Source organism: Desmodus rotundus, chromosome 4, assembly GCF_022682495.2.
Source record: "Desmodus rotundus isolate HL8 chromosome 4, HLdesRot8A.1, whole genome shotgun sequence".
Lineage (NCBI taxonomy): Eukaryota > Metazoa > Chordata > Mammalia > Chiroptera > Phyllostomidae > Desmodus > Desmodus rotundus.
In genome coordinates, this window is record NC_071390.1 from 180,780,778 (window position 1) to 180,807,234 (window position 26,457).

Below are 26,457 nucleotides of genomic sequence, written 5' to 3' on the forward strand. Positions count from 1 at the left end.
ACTGACGGACTGTCTGCACTGGCAACCTACAAGGAGTTGGTCCTGGCAAGTGGCCAAGGCCACGGCCACCCAGGTTCTGTCCTGTACGTAAACGTGAATACAAACTGGCTGCCATTCACGTTACCTGGGCCTCGGGTGTGCCTGTCACTGCCACACTCCACCTTCCTCTCATCCTTCTCCAGACTAAGTCGTCCTCCCCTGCGTCCCCTGCCCCCAGCCAGCTGGGCCTTCCCAGCCCACTGCCCACCCTTCACCCTTCTGCTTTGGGGCCACTGTGTCCGGGGTCCCGTGTCCTCTCCCTGTTGCAAGCGTTCAGCCAAGTAGCTTCCCAGAAACCAGAGTGGCCAGTCGCCTTTCTGAGTCGGGGGTCTGGAGGCTGTTTTGCTGGCGAGTTCCGTCAGCAATCACACCCCCACCAATGCCTTCTGTAGGACCTGCCTCGTCATCCCTTGCCTTCTCACCTCCACGGCGCTCCCCTATCTCACCAGGGCTCCGATATTTCGGTCCTCCGGCCTCCAGCTGCCCACAGCCAGCGGCTGTCCCGACTCCCTCCCTGGGAAGCCCTCCGGGCTGGCCAGCCCGTGACCAGCAGTCTCAGCCCACAGCTTGGGGACACGGTCCTCACTGTCTTCTTCCTCTGCCCATCCTGGGACCCCGTTCACTGTACCCTGGGCCTGATGACAGCGTCCTGTTTTCTTCCAGTCTACCAAGGCCTTTGGATTCACTTCCTCCAGCACTCCCAGCACCCACCTCTGCCATCCTGCCCTGTCCCAACTCCCAGGCTCCACCTGTTCCTCCGGTTTCCTGCTGGAGGCCCTGTCCATCTGCCCAGGGCGGGGGTCAGCCTGCGGGTCTGCCTGTGGAACCTGGTGCGGGGCTGGCTGCTGCTGTCATAGCTCCTTATGTGGGAGCCCATGGAACCCTGATGAAAGTGTTGGATGCAGGGGCTGGGCACCAGGTGGAATCTTGGGGTGGGCGGGTGGACAGGTGGGGTTCAGAGGGAGGGCGCTGGGAGAGCCCACCAGCCCTGACCTGCCCAGCCTCGCTTTGTCTGTAAAATGAGCTCCTGATGTGAGCTGGGTGTGCAGCCTTCCTGGGGTGGGGGGCACCCCCATGTCTTTGAGGTGCAGAGGAGTGGTCTGGGGCTGCCCTGCTGTCTCCAAACAGGTCACCCCCATTCCAAGCACCTTGAAGTCTCTGAGACCTTCCAGGCATCTATCTGTCCCTAGAGTAAGCCCTGTCCCTTCTGTGCTGAATCTGGTGATCCCTCCCCCCCCAACCGCATATCATCCTGGCCTTCTTGGGCCAACCCTGGGCCACAAACTGGGGCACTGGGCATCCTGGCCCCTAGGGGCCGTCAGGGACTGACGGGGAGGTCCAGCCTCCTGGAGGTGGGGGCTATGCAGCTGCAGAACCCAGGTCCCCCAGAGTGAAAGCCCAGGCCCCATCACCAAGTATGAGGGAGTGCTCCCCAATTCCAGACCTGGTGTTCAGAGCCAGCAGGCAAAGCCCAGCCTCCCCTTCCTCTGGAGCCCCTGGCCTGCTCAGCCCGCAGCGCCCCTCCCCAGTGCTGGTTTTTCCTGCCTGGGTGCCTTGCTGCTGTTGGCTGGGCTGGGACATGTCCTGCCATCCACCAGGCCAAGCTCAGGCTGCTGCAGGGCGGCCCCCCACCCCCCGCGTGGGTCCCCGCACCAGTGCTCAGGCAGCACGTGGATGGGTCCTGAACAGATCCCCTAGTTGCCGTGGTTCCGCTTCTAACCTCCTGCAAGGTCATGGCCAGGGCCTAGACAAGTCTGGCATCTCAAAAACACGGTGTAGGAGTGACTTCCCAGCCCGGCTGTGTCCTCCCCCCGCGGCAGCCCTGGCCGCGGTAAGTTCAGCTTCTCGGTCTGGCGGGTAGTCAGTCCCTTGCTGGCCCCCGGGTGACCGCAGCCGCCTCGCTGGGCCGCCGCGCGGGCCGAGGGTCCTCAGGCCTGGACCTCTGGGCGTCGTCCCCATCAGCGCAGGCACGGGAACCTCACTCCGGGCTGCCCTGCGAGGTCACCTCCGGGGAAATGCGCGGCAAGGAGAGGGGGTGCAGAGCTGCAGTGGGCTGGGTGCATCAAGTGGCGGGGGGGTTCTGGGAGTACCTGTTCCCCCACCTCCACCCTCGCCCGCGGCTCGCGGCGTCAGCCGTTCCGGCTCGCATGGACCCGAGGACTCCGTCATCGCACCCCCTGCACCTGCACCGAGATCGCAGGGCGCATGCGCGGGCCGCGGAAGGCGGGGGGCCGGACCGGGAGGGGTCCTGCGGGCCCTCGCACCTCCCTACTCGCTGCCCGCAACGAGTGTCTCTTGTTCGAGCGAGGGGCGCAGCGCTGGGCGACGCGGACATTCGACCCCGCTCCGATCGCGTCCCCGCGCCTCCAGACCGTGCGGCCCCGGGCGCACGTTCCCAGGAGCGCCGGGCCGGGGAAGCCGGGGTGCCCCCTCCTAGGACCCCGCGGGGCGCGGCGTTCAGACAATGGGGCGGGTGGTGGAGGTGCTTCCGTGACTGCGTCCGGCGGCTGAAGAGGAAGAGGAGGATGCAGTGCTGAGGGATCTGGAGGCCGGGTCCCAGGTCCGGGCGCTTCCAGGCCCGCGCAGGGCGACGGCGGTGCGGGGACGCAGAGCCCCGGCGGGAGGCGCCCGGCCCGGAACCACACGCAGCGACCCCTCCAGGCCGGGAACCCCGGCCGCGCGCTCATTCGTCGCCGGCCTCCCCGGGCCGCCCGCGCCGCCCCCGCCCGGGCACATCCCCGCTGACTGCCCGCGCTCGGCTGCGCCGCAGCGCCCAAGTGTGCCATCGGGCGGGCGCGGAGGCGGCGTCTGCTCCCACCCCCGAGATCACATGGTGACCCTCGGCAGCCAATGCAGTGGACGCTAGGACCCTGCGGGACCCCGGGCGCCTCGACTGCACCGGCGCCGCTGCATTATAAATACTTCTCCAAAATGCGGCGCAGCTCCCAGCGCGCGCCCCGGCCGCCCGCCGCCTCCGCCCCGCGCTCCTGAGCCGCCACCGCTGCCGTCGCCGCGGGTCCGAGGGCGCCGCGCCCTTGCCCAGGGCCGGGGCTGTGCCGGCCCGCAGCCCGGCCCGCCTCCCCGCGCTGCGCCTCCCGGCCGGGTGCATGCATTGTGAGCCTCCCGACATGGTCTGCGAGACGAAGATCGTGGCCGCCGAGGACCATGAGGCGCTACCGGGGGCCAAGAAGGACGCGCTGCTCGCCGCCGCCGGCGCCATGTGGCCCCCGCTGCCCGCCGCGCCCCCACCCGAGCCCCAGCCCCTGGGAGGTGCGGGGGACGCGGGCCAGCCGGAGGGGCGCGGCGTGTACATCCGCGAGTTCCGCGCGGCCGAGCAGGAGGCGGCGCGCCGCATCTTCTACGACGGCATCATGGAGCGCATCCCCAACACGGCCTTCCGCGGCCTGCGGCAGCACCCGCGCACGCAGCTGCTCTACGCCCTGCTGGCCGGTCAGTGTGCGGGGACGTGCCGCAGTCCGTGCCCGCCGGGCCCCTCCGGGACACACGCACAAGGCCCCGGTCGCCCACCTCCGTTCCAGGACGCAGCCCGGGAGAGGAGCGGACACGCACCCGCGCGACTCCGCGCTCTGCGGCTGCCCGGCGCAGTGGCCTCCCGCGGCGGCGCGGGCTGGGCTCTTGGCCAGGGCGCGCCGGGCGGGGGCGTGGGAACCAGAGCGGGGTTGGGGCGGCGCGCGGGGGTCTCCACCTGCGTCCCCGCCTGTCCCTATCGGCCATCCGGGTGGGGGCGGCGACGGCAGGTAGCTCCGAGGCCGAGGCTCCGCGCCGGCCGCGTGTGACTATATATAATCCGCGCGGCGGGGGAGGCTGCCTCGGCGGCTCCAAGTGCTAATTTATGAGGGACGACAGCCAGCTCCCGGGGTGCCGGGCGGGTGTGCACAGAGTACGCAAGCGGGGGCCGGGGGCCCTCGGAGTGGGCAGCCCCGCACGGACCTCCTCGGGGGGCTTTCCCTGCCGCGTTTCGTCCCATTTCACAGATGAGCCGCTTGAGGCTTGGGGGTGCGGTGCGACTCTCCCAAGGTCATGAGCAGAGGCAACTGTCACTGCAGCGCGTGTGCCTCTTGGCGGCTCAGATGGGGCGAGAGCCACCTCGGGCCTTCCTGCCTTATCTCGCGGGTGGGGGGTTGCGGCCCCGGGGCGGGCTCTGGTTGGGGCCCTGGGAGGGTGGTCCTGGGGCCTTGGCGCTCCCGTCCCGGGGCAGGAGCCTGGCCGGGCAACTCCTGGCCTCCCAGCGGGCCAGAGCGGGCCCTTCCCCGGCCCCGAGACCACAGGTTGGTGGGTGAGGGCCCCTCCCAGAGTCCCGCCAGGGCTGCTCCCGCCTGCCATCGTGGGCAGCCTGCCGTCACAGGGTGGGTGGGGGGTGATGGGGGCCGGGAGGGTGGAGGTGGCTGAGATGACCCACTGCACCTCCAGAAAAAACGGTCGTGGCATTTTTGGCGTGTTTCTCTTCCACGCCTGTCCTTCATGGGCTCGTGTACGAGGGGTCCTGCCGTGTGTGGCTGCCGGCTGCCCACGCCCCAGGGCACAGGTCCTCCCCTGCGCCCTGACCGTCTTACCCTGCCCGTGTCCTCACCATGCCCCCTGGTCGGGCTCCCTCTCCCCACAGTGCTCTGCTTCGCCCTCACCCGCTCGCTGCTGCTGACAGGCCTGGTGACGGCGGCGCTGCTGGGGCTGCGCTACTACTACAGCCGCAAGGTGGTCCTGGCCTACCTGGACTGCGCCCTGCACACCGACATGGCCGACATCGAGCAGTACTACATGAAGCCCCCCGGTGAGTCCCGGAGGGCTCCAGCCTCCTCCTCTTCCTCTCATTGCTCCTCCTGCCTCCACCAGCTGCCCCTCTGGCAGAACCCGGCTCGGGTCCTCCCTCCAGCAGCCTCGACCAGGCCTGGGGGGAAGGGCCGCGCAAGAGTGGGCCCCGGGGCCTAGGCTTCTGGCCGAGAGTTGGGGGTGCAGTGGGCTGGCAGAAACTGCGGGACAGGACCACCAGGCCCTGGATGCTGAACCAGGTCCCTGAGTGCCCGCATGGGCCCCTCTGGCCCCCAGCCTCTGTCTGTCATCCCCTGAATGTGGGCTGCCGCCTGCCCTCCCCTGGTTTTTGTTGAGAGTGGGCCTTCTTCGCGTCTCGCGTCTCGCGGGCCACATCTGGTCCAAGCTGCTCCTTGGTGTCCTGCTGGCTGTTGGGCCGGCCTGGTGCGCCTGGGTCCTGGTGTGGGGGCGTGTGTGGCAGGGCAGCAGGGACCCTACGTTTTGGTCTCTTCTTCTGGTCTGTGGGCCACTTAATGAGCCAGAGGGTCTCGCCCCAGGCCCCTAATGAGGCCTCCTGCCCAGGGAGGGGCCCGGACCTGGTCTGAGGGGCCTTGTCTGTCCTCCAGGCAGGCCCGGTCCTGGGACGCAGGGCCCCTGGTCTTCTCCATGTCTGGAGTGGACAACAGATTCTTTAGTGTGTCCCTCTGGGGCATGAGGGTCTCCCCGGGCTGAGGAGGGGGGAGAGGATTGTCCCAAACGGTTGGCTGGGGTCTAGCAAGAGTCTGGTGAGCGCCAGGGAAGGACAGTGGGGGACGAGATAGGCAAGGTGTCCCAGAGCAAGGGCAACCTTCCCTGGCCCTGCCAGTGCCTCTGGTGGCTGGTTCCCCCCCCCCCCCCCCCCGCGTGCCCCGCGCCTGGTTGGCTGGCCTTGGGGACCTTTGTTTTCCCTAACCCTTCCCCTAGCCCAGACAAAGCACCTTGTAAGCGTCTGGGAGCCCTTGCTGCAGCCTGGCTCTGCCCGTGACAAGGGGCAGGGGCACAGGAGCTGAAGGGGGCCGGGTGTGGCCTGAGGATCCTGTGCTCGGGCCTGTGCCCACTCTCTGGGCTGCCTGAGTGTGATGTGGGGGTTCCTGTGCCACCCTCCTGAGACATTCGGTAGGTGTGAGGCAGGCCCCCCTGGGGCAGAGAGGCTGGACGGTAGCCGACAGGGCCATGCTGGATCTATGGGGAAACTGAGGCCCAGGAGGGGTGAGGCTCCCAGGACTGTCCTGACCTGTGGGTGGGTGGACAGGCCAGCGGGTGGGCAGTCAGGGGCGGCGCGCCCTCGTACCTGGCTCAGCCGTCCCCACGCTCGGCCCTTGTCAGGTCTCAGAGTGTGGCCGGAGACAGGAAGTTGCAGGCTGAGCTGCTGGCCTGACGGGGGGCTGCAGGAAGACCAGGCGGTGGGGGCCCCCGGGAACAGTGGGGGAGTGCGGAGTGTCTTCTGGGCAGAGCTCAGATGCAGAGCTTTCAGGGGACAGAGTTTGGCCACTCGCAAGGGGAGTTGGGGTGGGAGGGCCCAGAGACGGGCTGGGGTGTGTACGAGCAGGGCATGTACAGGCTGTGCCCCTCAGAGTGGGGACCCCCACCCCCAGCCAGCCCTGACCCCCCATCGCCCCTGGGCCTTGGGTCGCCAGTGGTCCCAGGTGCTCCCAATGGCCTGCGCCCTGCAGGCCTCTGTCGTCCAGTCTTTGTCCCCTGTCCCCTCCTTGCTGAGGCCTTGCTCCCCGCGGCCTGCCCTGACCTCCCTGCTCTGTGGGGGGGGTGTGATGGGCCTGGTCCCCGGGCTGGCTGCCCAGGAGAGGCCAGGGTCAGTGGGGGACGGTGCCCAGGGCCGTCGCAGTCTCCCCACTTGGGTTTCTCAAGTGTTGGCTGCCCTCCCCCAAGCCTGCTGGAGGCCCCAGGGCTCCCAGCCCATCATCCCCTGATCCTGGATAGTGGAGGCCACAGGGCTGGCTCGGCCATAGGCCCCTAAGACCCTCTGAGGCCCCCGGGATTCTGGCCCTTTGAGGTGGCCTTGCTGCCCTGGCCCGTCTTCCCAGACCCTCTTAGCACCCACTGACTGGAGCCTTCCTGACGCTCCCTCCCAGCACCTGCCTCTTTCAGGCTCCCTGGTGTGGACACCTGGGGACGAGGGTGGTAGGCTCCAGGTGGCTGGGAGCCAGGGCAGGTTGGCTGCACCGTGGCCTCTTTGTGGCTACCCATGGCTCTCCAGGCATTTGGTCTGGGGTTCGCTAGGCAGGGGAGGGCCTGCATGGCCGTGGCCGGCCCAGCTCTCGGCACTGGGGGTGGGGGGTGGAATTCAGGCCCAGGGTCAGAGGCCGCATCGGGCCCCCAGGGGTAGCTGCATCCCACAGCAGAGCCAGAAGCCCTGACTGCCCTGTCCCCTGCAGGCTCCTGCTTCTGGGTGGCTGTGCTGGACGGCAACGTGGTGGGCATCGTGGCAGCGCGGGCCCACGAGGCGGACAACACCGTGGAGCTGCTGCGCATGTCTGTGGACTCGCGCTTCCGCGGCAAGGGCATCGCCAAGGCGCTGGGCCGCAAGGTGCTGGAGTTCGCGTTGGTGCACAACTACTCGGCGGTGGTGCTGGGCACCACGGCCGTCAAGGTGGCCGCCCACAAGCTCTACGAGTCGCTGGGCTTCAGACACATGGGCTCCAGTGACCACTACGTGCTGCCCGGCATGACCCTCTCGCTGGCCGAGCGCCTCTTCTTCCAGGTCCGCTACCACCGCTACCGCCTGCAGCTGCGCGAGGAGTGACCGCTGCCCGCCACCTGCCCGCTGCCCAGCCGCCCGTCCGCCTGCGCCCACCTGCCCGCCGCCCGGGCCCGCTTTCAGATGCTCGCCTCGGTGCACCTTCTGGGTTTTCCCGTTTTCAACATCTGTGGTTCTCTGGCTGGTTCTGGGGGTGGGGCAGAGCCGGTGCTGCTCTGGGACTCTTCGGGGGGTGGGTCCTCCGCCGCCATGGCCCCTGCCCTCCCCAGCCTGCAGGCCACACCCTGAGGAGTGACAGCACGGACCACCACCTGCCCGCACACTGGTCCCACTCTGGCTTCCTGGGCTCCCGGCCTTGCCCGCCAGAGCACAGAACCCCTGCAGGGAGGCCCCTGCCCAGCAGACTCGTGGCCACCAGCCAGGCTCTGGCTCAGCCATGGGTCCCCAGGAGCCGAGGCCCGAGGGCCCCTTTGCTCTCTGCATGCTGAGCACGAGGCCTGGCTGCAGCATGCTGCATGCCCATGGCTCCCGCCTTGCCGCCCTGCCCACTGGGCCCAGACTGGAGAGCACCCCTGCCCAACCCCGAGCTAGCCCCTGCGGCCCCCTGCTCTCGGGAGGGCCAGTCCCACCAGCCCCTTGCTACACCCCATTCAGCCTTGCTTTAATACCCAGTCACCTCCTTTCCTTTTGGTCCCTACCTCTCCCCTGCCTGGGCTTTGCTGATTGGCGCCATCACCCTGTGTGGTTCCCATAGCAACCCGCTGCACGGCCTTGGTCAAGGCCCTTCAGGAGATCGGGGTCAGGAGGCCTCTTCCCCAGCGTCAGCTAGACCCGGTGGCCTCTCCCGCCTGCCCAGGACCTCCCTGCCTCACAGCCCACGGGCTCTGCCCTGTGAGCCTTACTAACGGAGGCCGCTGCCGCTGCCACCAAGCCCACAGCTTCTCCTGGCCTGGAACCGACCTATTTTTTTAATAAGTTACTTAGACAGAATAGCACTCTGCATGTCTTTACTTCTTGGGACAAAACGGCAGTTCATACCTTCCCACACGCACACACCTGTGTGGTCCAGAATACGTACTATTTCTGGCCCAGTTTGGTGGGGGTGGGTGGGTGGAGGGTTTCAAAGTTTGGAATCTGGAGGGAGACCCTGATCTAGCATCATATTCCCCAAAGAGCTTTCCTGGTCTGTGGGAGGCTGTGGGTGGCCCCACTCAGCCCTGCTGTGCTGCGGCCTTCTGGTGGGGCCAGTGGCCTCGCCGCCCACCATGGCCCGAGGGTCCAACCGTGCGCAGCCACCTCTGGAGGTTGGAGACCGGGGCCATCGGGCGTGGGTGGCCTGGATGGGGATGGGCCGGGGGTGGTTGGCAGTGGCTGAACACCCTGCTGTGAGCCTGGACCTGGCCACAGAGACCCCTTTATGCTGGGGTTTGGAGGAAGGGGGAGTGGCAGGTCAAGTGGGCCACCGAACCAGGGCCCACAGAGGGACCACGGAGGGGACGTTCTTCAAAGGCCCTTTGGAAATTAGCAAGTGAGCGAGACGCCGTTCCCGAGGCACCTCCTGTGCCGTCAGCAACGAGATTCTTGCAGAGCCCTGTACAGACCCCACTCCCCTGTACATACCCCTGGTGGCGCCCGGGCCTTGCTCGGGCTGGGAGTTTTGTAGACTGTACAGAAATCGGCACCCTATTTTCTTGCAGTTCTCAGATTTTGTTAACCTGGATTATACAGACAGACGTAAAGTGTTTTAGCAAAATGGAAACAGCTGTGCCTTTCTCCTCTTTCTGTTCGCTTTGGTTTTGGCTTGGGGCAGCCTCAGTCGCCGAGGGGCCTGGTGGGGCGGGAAGGGTGGGCGGTGGCCTCTCGGGGTCAGTGTGGTGGCTCACATTGGGATAGCATGGGGATGCCATCAACTTCCTCTGAGCCTGTGCCTTTGGAGCCCCTGGTCCCTGGGGTGGGGGCAGGTGGGTGGGGCTGCGGGAACCCGTGGCCGGGGCAGGGCCTGCGCCTGGGGCTGCCAGTGCCCGGGGGTTGCCAGTGCCTGGTTGATGCTGACCAAGGTGCTCTGAGCACGTTGCTCCTGGACAGCAGTGTGGCCACTTCTTGTTCCAAGGGCACCTGTCTGTCCGAGAGGGACGTGGGTGGGCTGCTGTGTCTTCCCCGATCAGGTAGCCTGGAGAGGGTGGATGCTGGCTGGACTTGACCTTTGTTTACTGCTCTTTTTTTTTTGCCGGGACTGGGGAGAGAAATCATGAGGGTGTGGCAGGGTGGTCACGTGTCCAGAACCCTGATGCCCAGCCGCTGAGGGGCAGGGGCGTGCTCTGCGCCCAGGACTGGGCTTTGCCTCGCCAGTGTGCAGCTTGGCAGACCCTGAGGTCCCCCGGGAGCAGATCTCCCAACCTCCCTTCTCCCTGGCTGGAGACTGGGCCTCCTGGTGTGGGGGCTGCCCCTGGCTGGCCGCTTTCCTCCGGCCTGGGTGCTAACTGCACTGCGGTGGGAATTTTGTATGCTCGTAGAAATCATGATGTTACTTCTGCCTCTGTGAAGTGTCCTCCCGGGGTCCTGCTCAGTGGCAGTCTGGGCAGCTTCTCTGCCTTGGCCGGCCCCGAGCCCCTCCTCCGCAGGGACCTCCTGGTCACCACCATGGCTGCTTGGTGAGGCCCAGGGAAAGACATCCCTGGGCCAGGTGTCTGTGCCCAGGGGTCCAGGCTGCCAGGACTTCTGTTGTCTGTCTGGGAGCCTGTCTGCGGAGTATTCTGGAACATCTTCCTTAGGCAGCTTCAGCGGTGGGACCAGGGCAGCCCAGGGTTCCAGGACCACCATGGTCCTGGCTACTGGGCCACCCCCAAGGCAGGTCCCACCGCACAGACAGATGGCTCCCAGGGTCGCTGGGCGACAGGTGCTGTGGTCAGCCCCATGGCCAGGCCCAGCGAAGGGCCATGGTGGTATACCCCACCTTTTACCCCACCCACATCTGGCATGGCCTCCCTTTGCCGCCCTTGGGTGGAGGTGGTGGCGGGTTGTGGTTGGCCTGCCCAGAGCGGGTGGAGGGCCTGTCTTGGAGGCTAAAGGTCAGGCAGCGAGGCCAAGCAGGTAGATGGCCCCTTCCTGCTCTGGGTCCCCGTCCTCAGAGAAGGCCCTTAGCGGAGGGGGGGGGGGCACCCTCCCCAGGTGGCTTCTTGGGGCATCTGGCAAATGCTCGGGCAGCTCTCGGGGCCACAGGGCCTGGCTCCGACCTCGCCAAGCACACCAGCAATGGGACTGCCTGCCCCCTGCCCTGGAGTTGGCTGGCACAGTGCTGGGGCTGCTCTGGGGACTGGGTGGCGCCAGGGAGCACCCAGCCAGGGCAGTGGCTTCACTGTGTCCATCTGAAGCCACTTCTGTTGGTTTTGGCCACGGGCCCCTGTTCCTGTGCAGGTGGTCCTTCGCTTGGGGCTTTTGGGGCTCACGGTCTGGGCTGGGTAGGGCTGACCCTGGACTGTGCACCCCTCGGTGCTGACCCAGGGTCCAGGGGTGGTGAGGCCTGCCATTGTCAGATGCGTTTCTTTTTTAACAGCAATTTAAGTAGCCATTTGAAGAAAGGGCGTGCCTCTGATGCGTACAAGTGTGTGTGTGTGCCCGTGCACCCACGTGCGCATGTGGCATGTGTGCCCATGTGCACACACGTGTGTGTGTGCCTGTGGTGACAAGCAGGGAACCTGGGAGGGGAGGCCAGGACATGTGTGGTCAGGGGGAGGCTGTGCCCCAAGCGCTGCTGCTGTGTGGGGCCTGCCGGGTCCTCGTGGCTGTGACTGGGGTGGTCCTCCCAGGTGGAGGGTGCAGGACCCAGATCAGCGTTTGCCGGGGTCTCTGGGCATGTGGGGAGGGTGGCCGAGATCAGATCTGGGGATGTGGAGTGGGCTCAGCCAGGTGGTGTGGGCCCTAAGTCTTCAGCCAGGCACACCCAGAGCCTGTGGCAGCGCCTGGATCCCTGTCTGAGCCTGCGATCGGGCCACTTTCCCGAGACCCCAGGATGTGCCGAAACAGCCCCCGAGAGGGCTGGCATGGCAGTGAGCTGAGTTCCAGAGGAGACGGGCTACAGGGCCAGGGGTGGGTAGGGGCCCCAGCCTCAGAGGGCTGTGGCAGCAGGGGGAGAGGGGTGCTTGTGGCCCAGCTGCCTGCAGGGCCCAGTGCTGCTGTTTTCAATAAAGCCAGAGCTGATGGAACTGGGCTCCAAGCTTCCTTGAGCCGACCTGCGCGCCAAGCCGGGCTGACTTTCTGGAGATGCTGGGCAGCTCCCCCAGCAGGCCGAGGGGCTGAGGCGCCCTGTCCCCGGCTGGCCGCCTCTGCTGGGGGCTGCACTGCAGGCCCGGTGTCCGCAGCGTGTTCACAGCTGGCCTCAGGCCCCCATGGGAGGAGCAGTGGGGCCTGGAGTCTGTAAGGGAGGGGCGATGATGTGGGGAGGCGGGATGGGGAGAGGTCAGGGAGGACACTCCAGCATTGCTGACGGGCCCTGCTCCCACGCTGCAGCCGTCTTCTCTGGGACTGACCAAGTCAGACCAGGGTCACTGAGTCTCAGAGCCTAAAGGAGCGGCCCTGGGACGGGCAGCCCCACAGCTTCATCCCTGCTTGGCATGCGTGGGCCAGACTGGCCCCGGGACACGGAGCTTGCCCGGACATCAGTCCTCAAGGCCAGGCGTTTGTTCTGAGCAAGACATCCCTGGTGGAGGCCTCCAGTGTTGTGCCTGAGGTGACAGCGCTCAGCCAGGCCCCCGGAGGCACAGCCCCCACAAAACGGGCCACCACACAGGTGCCAGCCGGGAGGGCCCCACTGTTCTGGGCCGGCTGACGGGCTCACCCCTCGAGACCAGTGATGGAGTCTGGGAGCCGGGAGAGAAGCAGGCCTGGGCTGGGCTGTGCTGAGCATGGCCCCCAGAGAAGACCCAGCTGTGTCCAGCAGGCTCCACAAAGGCAGAGGCTCCGAAACCTGGCCACGCTCACAGGAGAGCAGCCGTGGCTCGTGAGGGAGGGCGCATCTGGGCACCTGTTCGCAGGTTCGCCCTGCCCCAGACAGGTGTCGTGGGGACCTGGAGTGGGAGCCCAGGGCCAGACAAGGAGGCTGGTGGAGGGGCCGAGGCCCTTCATGGAGCCGGGGTGGTCTGGAAACGGGGCTGCCGGGGCCCACTCCCAAGGGCTGCGGCAGAGGCTGCAGAGACCTGCCCTGTGTGCTGCCACCTGTGATGCAGCCTTTCTGTGTAGGAGTTGAGTCTCAGGCTGCTGTGAGGCTGCTGGGGTACACAGCCGGGCCCTTCCCTGGGCCCTGAGGGTTGGGAGACCTGCTTGGAGAGTGGACAGGGCTCGGGGAGCCAGCTCATCCCAGGACCTGGGCATTGGCCTGCCTGAGGTTCATGGGGAGACCGCTCGGCCCCAGCAGCCTGTACGGGCGCTTGCCCCGACCTGGGTCTGGGGGCTGAGGACTGTGGGCATGGCATCCCTCACCCCTGGAAGGGAGTCATTCAGACAGGGACAAGGACAGCTTTGTGTACAGCATTTACTCCAGGTGATGGCCCAGAACCCTCTGCAGCCGGGTCTTGCTGCAGCCGGGAGCTGGCACAGACCAGCAGCCGCTGACTGTCGGCAAGGCCACGGCCTGGGCTGGTGGAAACCAGCTCTGTCCTCCCGCTGTTGCCTGGGGCTACAGACAAAACTCAGGGGGAAAATGCAGGCATGGGGTGCAGGGGCTGACCAGAGGCCCAGCGGGTGGCCTGGCGGTTGCTTGGAGACTCAGTAGCACATGGGCGTGGCCAAGGGTTCGGGACCTCCTGCAGGGGCGCCAGGTGTCCCCAGGAGCAGCCGGCACTCAGGCTCACCTTCAGGGGCACCTGTGGGTGGCAGCCAGAGGTGAGCACCAGGCCTGGGTCGGCCACTCCCAGACACCACCCAGGCCCCACGGTGCACAGGCAGACACCCTGCAGACAGACGCACAGTCACAGGGACAGGCAGACAGGCTCACTCCACGTTCACACGCCCTGTCAGTTTGGCTGAGTCACCACCTGACCTGCCAGGACCAGTGTGTCTGTAGGGGCGGGGCCAGGCAAGGTGCCCTACCTGTGCGGGCGGCCTCGGTGGCCCTGCTCCCTGGGGGGTTGGCTGGCCCTGAGAGGTGCCAAGGAGTCCTCCCCAGGACCTTGTGCAGAACCCTGGGCCATGGCTCGACAGCTCCCTCTCGGTAGGGTAGTTAGGGGCCGCCCACAGCCACAGCCCCTGCCAGCGGTAGGAGTACTGGGCGGGGCGGGGGTTGGTCCTGGGCCTCCAGGGAATGGGAGGTCCCCCAAGTCTGTCTGGCTGCACCCAAGCCTGCGTTCCTTGACCCCATCAACCACTGCCGGGGGACAAGGTAAGGGGTGCCATGTGGGGTCCTGGGGCCCATGGTGTGGCCTGCAGCCACAGAAGGAGAAGCGAGGAGGTAAGCAGCCTGTCCTGCAGCCCTGCCCACTGGGGGCTCCCAGGTGTCGGAGCATCCCCTCCAGAAAGACCGGGACAGTGGCAGGAACGTCCTGCCCAGGTGTCAGTACAGGCTTTAGGGACTCCTGCCATCTCACCACCTCGTTATCCCCCCCCCCCTGCTGCCTCAGGGGCCCTCAGGTGACCAGGCAGGAGTGGGGTTGGGACCAGGCTCAGCAGGGCCCAGGGTGCCCCTGAGGCAGGTGTGGGGGGGCAGCCTGGGGGCTCAGGTGCTGCAGGCAGAGCTGGAGCCATGCCCTGTCCTCGCTCACCTGCCCTCGGGGAGCTGGGCTGTCTGCCACATGGGGGATCTGGCAGCTTGGGGGTGACGACCTGTTCCCTGCCCCCCCTCACCTGTAGCTGCAGCCCCAGGGCTGTCCCGAGCTGCTTGGACTCCATGGCCCCCCTGACGAGAGCTAGAGAGAGGGGAGGGGTGGTGCTCAGCCCCAGGGCAGTTGGGCCACAAGAAACCCAGTCCCTTGCCCCCTCCCCGCCCCAGCGCTCTGTGTCTGGTTCCCACTCCCCCAGCCACGTCCATTGCACAGGCTTGAAGGCCCCTTAACTGTCCCGACTGTGGGTCCCCCCAGGTATGGAGGGTCCTCCTTGGCCCCGCAGTGCCAAGGCCCCACCCCCAGGTTTCTCAGCTGTGGGCCTCCCCCACTCCTCAGGGTGCCTGCGGGCTCAGGCGGGTGTTGGGCCTCCAGCTGTCTATGAGCAGAGGCTCTGGGCCCAGAAGAGGGAGGGAGGCAGGGCAGGGGCACCATGTGCCCTCCCAGGTCCCAGAGAGTCCAGGCAGCAGGGCTTGAGAGCCCGTCAGGGCAGCTGCTGGCTGGTGCGGCGGCCCTACGGTGGGCCTTGGTCACTGCGAGCAGCTGCCCTTGGCCCTGGGAAGGCGGCAGCCTGGGCGGGGGGCAGGGCCGGTGTGGTTCAGGGTTTCTCGGAGTCGGTTTGCCTCTTTCGTAAACGGGTATTTCACTCTATCCTCCTGAGTTACCTGACATCCCAGTACGGAGATCTGCACAGAAACACCCCAGGAGCAGGCAGACTCTGCCTTGTTCTCTGCTCGCCCACTCTCACCAGAGTGGGCTCACACAGAGTGGGAGCACCCCGCCCCTACAAGCAGGCGAGACCCCCTCAGAGAAGGCAGCCACCCAGACTGGGAGTCCTCTGGGGCCTGGGCCACGGAACCCCACCACAAGCCCGTCCCCCAGCCTGGGGGCCCCCGTGGAGTGCTGGGTCCTAAGGGCCGCTGGCCGGGGTGCAGGGCACGTGCAGCGTGAGGCAGGGAAGCAGCCTGACACCCCTCCACCACCCCGGGCAGACTCCCAGCCAGACCCTTGGAGATGCTTGAACTCTCTGTGAGACAAAAGCAGCCCTGTTTTCCTCTGGGCTCACCTGCGAACTCAGCAACCTGTGGATCTTCCACTTCGAACAGCAGCTCATCATGAATTTGGGCAACTAGCCTGAAAGACACAGCCGGGCACCAAGTCACCCCTCGATGGGGCAGTGAGGACACCTCCCTCTGTCTGCCCAGCAAGGGGGCACCACCTGGGGGGCGTGTGCACAGAGAGAGGCGCAGGCGTGGCAGAGGGCCGGCCACCCTCCAAGTCTGGCACAGGGTGTGGGGGAGGCTGCGGCTCAGTGGGGAGTGGCAGGGCCCAGCCGGGGGCCTGCTGCCCGGGTCACCCTGTCACCACGCCTCCAGGAAGGAGGGTCACAGGTTAGAAGTGGCCCGTGAAGGGAGGCAGAGGGCCCAGAGGGAGGGCTGTCCCCACCCGGGGAGCCTGGCGAGGGCACACGGGGCAGGCCCACACAGCATGGACAAAGAGCCCTGGGGGAAGTCGGGGCCCTGGCGTGGGCTTGGGAGGAGGGTCTCTGCTGACCACTGGCTGTGGGGCCTGCTCCCAGGGCGAAGGTGAACCAGTGCCACGGGGCTGGGGCAGGCGGGCACGCCTCCCACCTTGAATACTACTTCAGGAGAAGGCAATGGGAGGGGCAATCCTTTTTCCAAATTCACTTCTGAAGTCAAAGGGATATTTAATAAAGTTCAGATAGTACACTCAGAATTCAACAGTGCAAAACACAACACCTTAGTGCCCCAGCTCCCCGACTGGCCGGCCCGGGAGGGTCTTCCCTCATGTGGGGGCCTCACCACATGCACAGGGCGGCGTGCTCACCCCAGCCCCCTCCTTGGGCGAGTCCTCATGGGAGGCTGCCCAGCCCTGCTCCCTGGTCACCCCTCTGAGCCCCTCCAGACCCCGAGCAGGGGCATGGAACGGACACTGGACAGAAGGGCCTGTGGAAGGAGCCCAAGCATGCCAGGGGCCTCAGCAGGGCCCAGAGTCCAGTGACTGGGCAGTGGGTGCAAAAGTGTGCGTGGGGCAGGGATGGAGCCACAGGCCACCTGGGACCGGCTCCTGAAGCTCCGAGCTGGCTGCACAAAACGGCAGTGTGGCTGAGCTTGCCTTTCTCTCTGGGAGGTGGGTCTGGGCGGGCTTGTGTGCCTTGGGCAGGTGATGCCTGCCTTGGGCTGCAGCCCCAGATCCAGTGCCTGCCCCTCCCTCAGGGTGGAGGAAGGCAGCTCCCCTGCTCCCTTGGGGAGGGGGAGGTGTGGAGCAGTGACCCACAGGACCACCCTGGGGGTCTGCAGCCCTCTGGGAAGGATGGTGGGTGTCAGGGGTCCCGTGTGCTCTGCCCTCTGTGTGACCTGGCTGCTGTCTCCAAGACGCGGCCTTCACGGGCAGGGCCGTGTCCAGGCCTGTCACCTCGCTGCCTGGCAGGCGCAGCGCATACAGGGAAGGACAGCAGGCACACCACCCCATGTGGTGAAGCTGGGGGCCCAGACTGACCGGGAGGTGGGCTGACAGGGAGGGTGTGGCAAGCCCCACAGGCAGGCGGCTGGCACCATGGAGGGAGCCCAGGCTGGGAGAGGGCAGAGACAGACAGTGCACACTGTCTGAGGAAGACACGCAGGACTCCGCAGCAGAGATGCGGGGGTCCGCCATCCACTCCTCCTCTCTGTGGGTCGCGGGGTGGGCTGGGGATGGGGCTGTGTCCAAGGCCGGCTCTCAGATGGGGAGGCCCAGGTGGGCTCTACTGGGGCCGACTGCACTGCCACCACTTTCTCTCTGCCTGGAAGGCACTGTGACAGCCACGGCGGTCACTTCCAGCGCAGCATCAAGAGGGACAGGGCCAGGGGGCTGGAGGGACCTCGGCTTTGCTGTCCTGAACCTTGGAGCCAAGGCCAGCACCTGTGGCGCTCTGGACGTCTCAGGCCGGGAGCAAAGTCCGGACTGTGGCCGCCGAGCCGGGTCACCAGCACGAGAGCACATGCCCATGGGGCTAACTCCACAGGCTGTCCTGCTGGGCTGGACCCCGAGCGGCCCCCAGAGCAGGGTGCCCATGTTTTATGGGGCCCAGGGCAGGGGGCACTGCCCTTCTGGACATTGGAGCTGGTGGGCAGCACTGGTCTCGCCTTCTAACCGACTTCAAGGCTGCGGTGCAGACTGCGGCTCCAGCGGAGACCTGGTCCCCAGACGGGCAGAGGCCTCTTTCCAGACACACAAGGGTGTCCGCGTGCCTGAGATCACACCGCGGGTTCTCAGCACGGTGGGGCAGCAACCTAGGAATAGGCCTGGGCTGTGAGTCACTCACACGTCCCTCTCACAGCCACAGTTCTAACTGGAAACTGGGGCGCAGGAGAGAAGCAGGAAGAGGGGTGTGATGTGGGGCACGGGACTCAGGCGTTGGGTCCGCTGCTCCGGGGAGGCGAGCTGCCCCTGCCTGCTGTGGTGACTCCCTCGTGGTCCTGTGCTGCGACCCTCACTGAGGGTACAGAGCTGCTCCGTGCCGTGCCAGCAGGGCTGCTCCTGAGGGGCCTCATCTCCCGTCCTCGGGGTAGTGCCCTTTGGGCCGAGCCCCTCTCTGCTGGCCAAGCCTGGCCCTGTAACTGCTCCAAATCCCTCCTGCTGCACCCTTGTCCACCCCACGGATCAGCCCCAGAGCTCTGAGGACTCTGCCATGGCCCTCCTCGCCAGCAAGTCCAGGTCCCACCCCCGCCCCCCGCCGCAGTCCTCTGAGGCCATGCTCACAGCCTGGCTGGTTCTCCTGCCTCCCCTGTGCCTTGGGCACCTTCTTTGCCCCTTTCGGAGGCCGAGAGGGCAAGTGCCCTGTGGTGCAAGCTGAGACCTGGCCAGGGGGTGCCCCGGGGTGCTGCTGCCCTGGGAGGCAGCCAGAGGTCAGAGGCTGCCCAGAGGTGAGCAGATGGGCCACCGTCCACAAGCGCCTTCAGATACCCTGCTGTCCCCGTACCCAGGGCAAAGACCAAGTGTCTCCCTGAGGCTGCCACCTCAGCTGTGGCTTCAGGCAGGGCTCTCGGTCCCTTCTTGGAGGCGCAGGGCAAGGGAAGTCTGCGGCTCCAAGCGGAGAAGCCAGGGCTGGTCCAGCTGGGTGAGTGCGGACATGCTGGGTCGAGCTCTGAGCCTCAGTTTCCCCTCTCTTCACTCAGGTGCAGGGCTGACAGTGCCCGAAGCTTCTTTCCAGCCCTGCTGTGGTGATGCCTAGCAAGGCCTTCTCCCAGAGGCCCCGGTCCACGGGCACACCAGTGCCGAGGACGGAGCCAGAGATGAGCAAGTTCCCCGTCGACTGCAGAGCTCAGGTGGGAAGCTCCCCAGCCGTCCTGCTGTGGGCCCAGGGGCAGCGGGGGGGGGGGGGGGGGGGGGCCTGCCCTGAGATTGCGGCCCACGGGGCACCTGGGCCAACGGGGTGGGGCCCTGGGGGTGTGTCCCTGCACAACCACGGGCCTCCCGGACACACACGTTGCTCAAACTGCTTCAGGCAGACACAGCGCAGGCAGCCCACGTCCTCCCTATGGCTCTGGCAAGAACAGGCCATGTCGAGAAAACACAAGAGCACAGAACCCGCCAGTCCCACACCTGCCCGCACGGCTTTCTGAGCCACGCCGTGGACTCTGCTACGGGAAGCGTTCCTGAGGACAGGAAGGGCAGTTGATTTCCTGCGTGAGAACTGCTACGCTTGCCTCGGGACTCTGTCACCAAAAAGACCCCACACCCTCAAACAGCAGCGCCCTTCCTCAACCCACAAAACCTGCACACGGACCAGACTCTAGACGTACACTGTCACAGTGCAGGGCGACCAGCCTCGATGGCGGGCTTGCACAGGCCGCTCACCCCCTCTCCCCAACACACCCCACAGAGGCACCCACGTGAGTCGGCTGCCTGGGTGCGGGTGGCCAGGAGACGCCGCTGCAGGAGAGACTCAGGGAGGGCAAAGTGCTGTGCCTTCTGCTCCTGCTTCCCCGGTCCCCAAGGAAACCAGAGACGCAGCCCGCACTGCAGGGTAGTGACAGCAGGGTCACTGGAGCCTCAGGCCAGGGGGCAGGGTGGGGGACAGCCCAGGCATGGCCTCCTGCCTGGGCTGCCCCTCACTGGGGTGGAAGGTGGAGCATGGACAGAGGATGTGAAGGGTGTGGCCAACGGGTTCTGTTCAGCCTGGGGACAGTCTGTCCCCTCCCCTGACCAGGACGCCACTCCACAGCCCTGGGGTGGCCTTTGCCTGGCACACACTTCTGTACAAAATTGTTGAAAGTGCCCAAGGAACACAGGCTCAGAAGTCAAAGTGAGCAGTAGGGAACGCGTGAAGAGAGCCGATGGCTGTTCAGAAAGATGAGAGGTTTCAGGTGAGGAAGAAATCATGCCTGGAGAAAGCAAAATGATGTCAGAGGCCAAGAGGGAGTGGACCCTCAGACGGAACAGGATGGCCACAGGCAAGCAGGTCCCGATGTCCAAAGGCGGCAGGAGGACACACCCAGCTGGCCTCTGCTGGGCACACCTGCCTGTGGGGGCTGGGGGTGAGCATGACGTCCCTCGGGATAGGGCTGATGAGGCCACTGAACATTTTGTCATCTAGAGAAGTGCCGCCTGTCTGTCACGAACCCATCCTCAGTGGCGGACACGCCACCCGCCTTGGGGTCCCTGTGGCAGGTGTGCCCGGGAATGAAGGAGTGGGTGGCCAGACCCACTGGAGTCTGACACGCTTGCTTGTCTGGGGACTTCAGGTTGGCTGCCTCGCATGCGGGGCCAGGACCTGGGGAACTGGACCAGCAGAGAGGGGGCCAGGGCTCCTTGTCACCCAGCCCCCCAGACACTCCCTAGGGGGGCAACTGAGGCAGAGACAGGACAGAGAAAGCTGTGCCCCAGCAGCCCTGGAGCAGCCCCACCTCTGAGATATGTCGGAGCCCTGGCAGGAGCAGCAGCAGGAGCCCGTGTCTCATCCAAGGGGCGGGCGGTGGTTGCACCCCAAGGGGTTCAGAGACCCCGAGGGCCCCAGGGGAGCCCTCTCATCACGGCGTGCTACTATGAGCAGGTCCCTGGGTGCGGGGCCCAGACCAGGCAGGGAGGAAAGGGCCGTTCCAGGGGTGCTGAGAGGAGCTCAGCCTCAAGGGGTCCCTTTGCCTGGAGGGTGGTGGCTTCGTCGGAATCGTGACCCAGAGCCACGGCGGGCGGGAACCCTGGGGTGTGTACCTGCAGGCCAGCCAAAGAGCAGCAGGCCTCCCCCAAACCACACCCCAGGCCCGGGAAAGGCAGATGCACGCGCCACGCCAGCCACGCCCTCACTGACCTGGCTGTCAGGGTGCGGGAGGCAGCCACTGCAGCGAAGATGTGGGTCATGGCCATCTTACAGAGGTCTGCGGCTGAGCCTGTGGGCACAGAGGTTCTGTCTCAGGCGCAGTGTGAGGCCGGTCCCCGCAGGGACTGCCCGGCACTAGCCAGGGGTCTTGGTTTTCCTCGCTGACCCCCCAACCACCCGACCCACCATCTCATGGTCCCCGCCCAGGTGTGAAGATGAGTGCAGACCCAGCCGCAGCCTCATCCGGAACTTGGCCCGGGGAACACCTGCTGCGAGTGACCGCGGGTGGCTCGAAAAATTCACATCCTCGCAGCCGAGCGATGGAGGCTCCTGTCCGTGCTGTCAGCCGAGGGTACCGGGCTCTGGGAGGCCGCCCCGGGCCACTGTGGTGGGCACGCTGGCATGCAGTGTGCTTGCCCACAGCCAGCAGGAGGGCATCTGCTGCTGTCAGTCTCCAAAGCCGACCCTGAACCCTTCTGTTGACGTATGGGGTGGGGCCCATTGGGGTGACCCCCTTCATGAACTCAGGGTCCAGTGTGACGTCTCAGCACAGGCAGGTCCTGCCTGCACGCGGGTGCACACGCGGGCTGCCGGCTCTAGATTCCGTTCCTCACACCCGCCAGCAGCAGGACCCAGTGCAGGCGTGGCTCACCCGGCTCCCACGGCCCCCCGCCCACGTGCACAGCATGGGACTGTGGCACACATCCTAGGCTGGGGTAGGGGTGACTCACTCGGTCACTGGGACATGCGCTCATCCAAGGTGCTGGCCAGGGCAGGGCAGAGGCCCGTTAGTGCCGGCTGCACAGTGGGCACTGAGCTGGTCTGATCACGGGAAACAGCCCAAAGCTCAGGCTGCCCCTGGTGGCCCCAAGGCAGCGCCCCCAGACCGGACTTGCTTTGTCCCCGTGGGAGTGGCAGGAGGGTCGGACGTGGAAGCCTGGTCTCAGACGGACCTGCTGGTGTGTGGGGTCTCAAGGCCGTGGGAACCCTCCACTGGGGGTGGGCGGTCAGGGTGCTTGCTACTTTAGGACAGGTGCCCGGAGCTGCAGATAGGCGGCGGGAGCCAGAGTGCAGGGTGAGCAGCTGATGACTACATCTCTCTCACTGCAGCTCCACGCAGACACATGAGCTGTTTGTGTGTGGTGGCTGAGGCATTTTCATAACTCGAGGCAAACAGTGTGGTGTCACCGCCAGCTGCTTCCTGCTATGGGTGCTGGGGGCCGTGGGTGCTGAGGATGGTGGGTGCTGGGGGCTGTGGTGCCAGGGACATGCTGTATGTGGGTGCCTTGCTCGAGCCCTTACACTGCAGGCATGAGGGTACAACAGAGAGTCCTAGGGAAAGGGCCCAGGGACTGAGCTCCAGGCCCCGCCCTCATGCCCAGCTAGATAAAATCCTAGGGCCTCAGGCCCCTGTGCAGATACAGGGACAGCCCTGCTCCAGACAGTCTTTTGGGGGCGATGTCATAACTATAAAGATCACCGCGTACTGAACACCTCTCACCTTCCTGCATGTCCCACTGCTGCCTCCCGACAGCACCTGCCAGGGAGGACAGAAGCAGGAAACATGGGACGATGATCTGGTCAGTGTCACCGGCCCTGGGAAACCAAGGGGCCCTGCTGGCAAGCTGGGGGCTGCAGGTACCTTGCACCACGAAGTTCACCGCCTGCCGCTCAGCCTGCGCCCGGAGCTGCTGGTCCCGTGCGTGGATCCTTGGCAGCGGCCTCCTTCTGCCCGTGATGGAGGTCACATAGCCTGGGGTGCACGAAGGAAGGCGGGGTGAGGGCGGGAGCAGACAGGCAGTGCGGCGCCCTGGTGGGCGTGGCTGTTGCTGGTCCGGCGGCGGTTTCACATTTACCTCCTTCTCTCTGAAGTTTACTCTGCCCCTCTCTTCCGGACGTCTCGTGTGGGACACAAGCCATTTGTGTCCGCTGCCTGCGTACCCCACTGTGGCCCCAGAGCTTGCTCTGTTTGCTATCGTAACTGTGCACGTGTTTTCCGGGGGAACGCCTGCTCCCTGTCGCAGGAAGTCATTTCTCTGTGTGTCTGTGCAGCGGCCCTCTGCTAACTCAAGCGTGTTGGCTTTGGTGTCTCAAGCAGAGCCTGGCTCTGGGCCCTTGTCAACCGGAACCTTTTGGTCCCCTTCATACAGCAGGGGCCGGACGCTCACCCCATCTCCACCCTCCAGGCTCCACCGTCAACCCACCACCCTGCCATCTGTCCAGCCACTGGCCAGAGGAGCAGGGCAACCCAGCTGCCACAGGTCAGACATGGGAGGGGGAGGACCTGCTGATGGCTCTGGCTGCCGCTCCGCTGGCTTACCTGTCTGGCGACACCTGGCAATGGTTGCTTGGGCAAAGTCCTTGATTTTCTTGTACTTCTGCAAAAAACTCTCCAAAAACTGGGAGGCTTCCTGAATGGTCACTCCAAGGCATGCAGCAAGCCGCTCCTTCCCTGTATGAGCAGAAACACGATGATCAGAAGCAGCCCTGACCCCCACATGGTGGGGACTGAGAACACGAGCCCCTAGGCAGGGACCCCCAAGCGCGGAGGAGCCAACAGGAGGTCTCCAGGACATGCGGTGAGTCAAGGACCAGCCAGCGCCACGGTCTCTTCTGATTGGTCAGGACGGTGTTGGCTTTTGGCTTTACAACTGAGTGCGAGGTGCTGGCCCACCTGGCTAGGGCCTGGTAAACACGTATTTATTTATTCCCTGTGTCCGCTGAGTGCCTGCCAGGTGCTGCAGGTGCAGCCCAGCACTCAGCCTGTGCCGAACTGCAGGCAGCTGGCTGGGCAGAGAGGAAGACAGAGAGGGAATGCCCCGCTGCCACATTAGGAGGAAACGGGACCCAGGAGCTCCGTCCTTTGAATTTCACTGTGAGACAAACAATTTTGGTCCAGACAGTATTTGCTTCCCAGGGGACGCAGATGTTCTGGTGATGCTTCTTATAGCAAGGTCTGTGGTCAGGGCAGCACCCTGAGTCCCAGCACAGCCTTCTGGATGAAGGTGCTGGGACCACCCTGGCCTGGGTCTGTGTCCAGCTAAATCAGGGTGGGCAGTTCTGCGTGGCCTTGGGGAAGTCACCTGATCTGCCATAAGCCCCCATTTCTTCCCTGTGAATGAGGAAAACATGTCCTTGTCCCTCAGGTTGGTAGGGGGACCCCATGAGCTGAGGCAGGGAAAGCTCCAAGTGGACTGGCCCCTAACTGGTGTCCAGCATGGAATCACTCTCCCGTGCCCTCCAGAAAATAAGGTCCCCAGAGAGAAGGAGGAGTCACAAGGACCGGCGTGGGCGCCTTGCCAGACAGCAGGGTGACGGGATGGCCCTGGGCTCTGAGGGGCTGCATCTCTGGAGGGGACCCCAGGAGACGAGTCGCAAGAAGGCCTGAATCCTGGGGACTGACTGGAACCAGGATGGACCTGCTGCCTCTGCACAGGGTCAGCTCTGGGGTCACCCTGGAGGGCACCCCAAGGGGCCTTCAGACAAAATGGTCCAGAAGCCACAGCCTGGAGACGGAGACAGGAAGACCAGAGAAGAGGCCTCAGGAGGAAGGGGCTGACTGGCATCTCAGAGCCGGGCCCCTCCTGGCCCTGGCTGGCAGAGGCGTTCAGAGGTTCTGCACAGCAAAGTGTCTACACTGTGGGCGAGGGCAGGGGCAGATGTCTGCTCCCACTGCCTGACCAGGAAGTGTGGGAAAGGCTGGGTGCCCCGTGCTTCACAAAGCTTCTGCCCAGCCTGCCGTACTCTTGGGTCGACTGGAAACGAAACAACTCCAGGTTCCCTTTCAGGCTTAATGAACACCACGTGGTAGTTCCACGAACTCATTATGCGGAACCCATCCGTCTGCACCCCTCAGTCTCTGTGACGTCCAGTCGCTGCACCGGCTCTCGGAAGGGCTCCCGCAGTGGCTCGAGGCTGCGGGCAGGTCTGGCGGGGCACCGTGAGCCCTCTTCTCAGCCAAACCCTTTCTTGTGTCCAGTCGGCTGCTGGGCCTGCTCCGTGAACTTTTGTTTCCGATACTGCAGTTTTCAGTTTTAGATGTGCAATTTGGGTCTTTTGATTTTCTGAGATTTCCTACTTTTCATTCATTTCGAGCATATTTTCCTTTACATCCTTGCACACAGTTATAAAAATGTCTCTGAAACGCCTGTCTGCTCACTCCAGCAACTGGGTCGTGCCAGGGTCTGCTCCCACGGCCGCCTGTCAAGTGCGGATCGAGTCGTACTGCTGCTTCCCATCCTGTGCTCAGTGACTGCGAACGGCATGTCGTAGACGACCTCTTTCTCAGGAGGACTAATTTCTTTTTTAAATGGGGCAGTTAATCGGGCTAAAGTTACACTTTAAACGTAGCCCCTCTGCACAGCGGCTGAAATCTCCGGCCAGCCCTTTCAGCCTCGCCTGGGCTGTTTGAAGTCTGCCCTAGTCGTGAAGGTTTAGGGGTCAGCCAGAGACCTGGGCGGGGCTCATACTCAGAGTCTGGTGCTTTTCTCTGGCTCTTCTCTGAGATTTCTCCCTTCACTTTGTGGATTCCCAGCTTGCTCCAAACTTGACCGTCTGGTTCTTCCAGCTACGGAGAGGATGTATCTCTGCTGGTGTTTTGGCAGGTGAAGAGCTACAAAATGGCAAACTCACCCTGTCCCACTCCTTCCTTCCAACTGTCCACCTACCTGCAACTTTTGTCTGCTTTTGGTCAATTTTCAGTACCTCTCGGTAGTTGTTTATTATATTTTTCCACACTTCAGAGTTGATACCTGGGAGCACGTGGGCTGCAGGAGCTCCCTGGCAATTACCAGAAGCTACACTTCTTCTCGATCCCCACAGCTGAGAAGGAGCTTCCCTTTCCTGGCCAGATGCTGGGATACGCGGAGGCTGGGCACGCCCAGGTCCCTGCACCTGCAGCGGCCTGTTTACAAAGGATCGATGATGCGGCTGCTCCAGGGAGGCAGAGACTGCGATGGGACTAGTGTCCACTCTGGCCTCCAGGCTCTGGATCCTTGCTCCCTGTAAATGTATCAGTGGGTGTGTCCCACTGGAAGGCCACCGTCTCCTGCCCCCGAGCAGGACAACTTTCGGCCCTGGAGGGCTTCTGTTTCACGCTTTGTGTCCACTGGCTCCCTCTCTCCACACACCGTTGCTCTGCACTTGGCTTCCACGGGCCAGGCTTCTGCTGTGGGAGCTGTGACCGCAGGCAGGACCGTCTCCCTGAGAGTGAGGACCCCAGCTCTTATATCCCGTGTGAACGCAGTCTGCCTCTTCCCACAGAGGGCGGTCACATCCTGCGGGTGTGTGTGCTGCAGTTTTAGCTTTGACAGGGCCCTCGTCACTCCCTTCGCTCCAAGTGCTCTTCCACCCCATGCACACATGCTAACGGAGCCTCACTCTGTGCGTAGCTCCAGGGTCTGCCGGGCACTTGGCCCCTTGCAGGGGTGCTGGCTGGCCCACCTGGAATGGACGTGACTAACTCGGGCCTGGCTAGGGGCCACCCTTGGGTCCACTTGGCGTTGACCCCACGGTGCTGTGCTCCCAGGCCTACTCAAGGGCCTTGTCCTACAGATGCCAGCCCTCCGGGAGCAGGCTCTGCGCCATCCCCTGTGGTTCTCCTGGCGCCCACTGTGCAGCCCGAGGCATGGCGCACACTTTGCGATGCCCGGTGATCAGATGAGGCTGGGCGGGGGGCGGACTGAAGAGACGTGGAGACATCTGAGAAGAATCAAGAGGTGAACTGGCTCTCGGAGCAGCGGGCACTCCGGGCAGGACCGGAGGGGTTG

General features: G+C 65.0%; 2 protein-coding genes across 2 annotated transcripts in view; one reads left to right on the plus strand and one right to left on the minus strand.

Moving 5' to 3' along the window:
• The first annotated feature begins 2,147 nt into the window (after positions 1-2,147).
• On the plus strand, positions 2,148-9,313 carry NAT8L (N-acetyltransferase 8 like). Its single transcript, XM_053923030.2, has 3 exons — positions 2,148-3,489; positions 4,664-4,828; positions 7,239-9,313. The coding sequence occupies exons 1-3, from the start codon at positions 3,147-3,149 to the stop codon at positions 7,604-7,606; spliced, it is 876 nt and encodes a 291-aa protein (XP_053779005.1). The 5' UTR covers positions 2,148-3,146; the 3' UTR covers positions 7,607-9,313.
• A 3,776-nt stretch (positions 9,314-13,089) lies between these two features.
• Positions 13,090-26,457, minus strand: part of POLN (DNA polymerase nu) — an 83,324-nt gene continuing 69,956 nt past the window's right edge. Inside the window, exons 19-24 of the mRNA XM_024573510.3 lie at positions 23,010-23,141; positions 22,332-22,442; positions 20,681-20,759; positions 15,437-15,504; positions 14,396-14,457; positions 13,090-13,419 (exon numbers count right to left, since the gene is read on the minus strand). Coding sequence (XP_024429278.2) covers positions 13,246-13,419; positions 14,396-14,457; positions 15,437-15,504; positions 20,681-20,759; positions 22,332-22,442; positions 23,010-23,141 — 626 coding nt within the window. The 3' untranslated portion in view covers positions 13,090-13,245. The remainder of the gene's footprint in view (positions 13,420-14,395; positions 14,458-15,436; positions 15,505-20,680; positions 20,760-22,331; positions 22,443-23,009; positions 23,142-26,457) is intronic.

What these genes read in the sequence shown, in the direction of transcription:
- NAT8L (XM_053923030.2), top strand. Translation starts at nt 3,147, where the DNA reads ATGCATTGTGAGCCTCCCGACATGGTCTGCGAGACGAAGATCGTGGCC. An exon ending in GCTCTACGCCCTGCTGGCCG is followed by an intron (nt 3,490 to 4,663) that starts GTCAGTGTGCGG and finishes CTCTCCCCACAG; the next exon opens with TGCTCTGCTTCGCCCTCACC. An exon ending in GTACTACATGAAGCCCCCCG is followed by an intron (nt 4,829 to 7,238) that starts GTGAGTCCCGGA and finishes TGTCCCCTGCAG; the next exon opens with GCTCCTGCTTCTGGGTGGCT.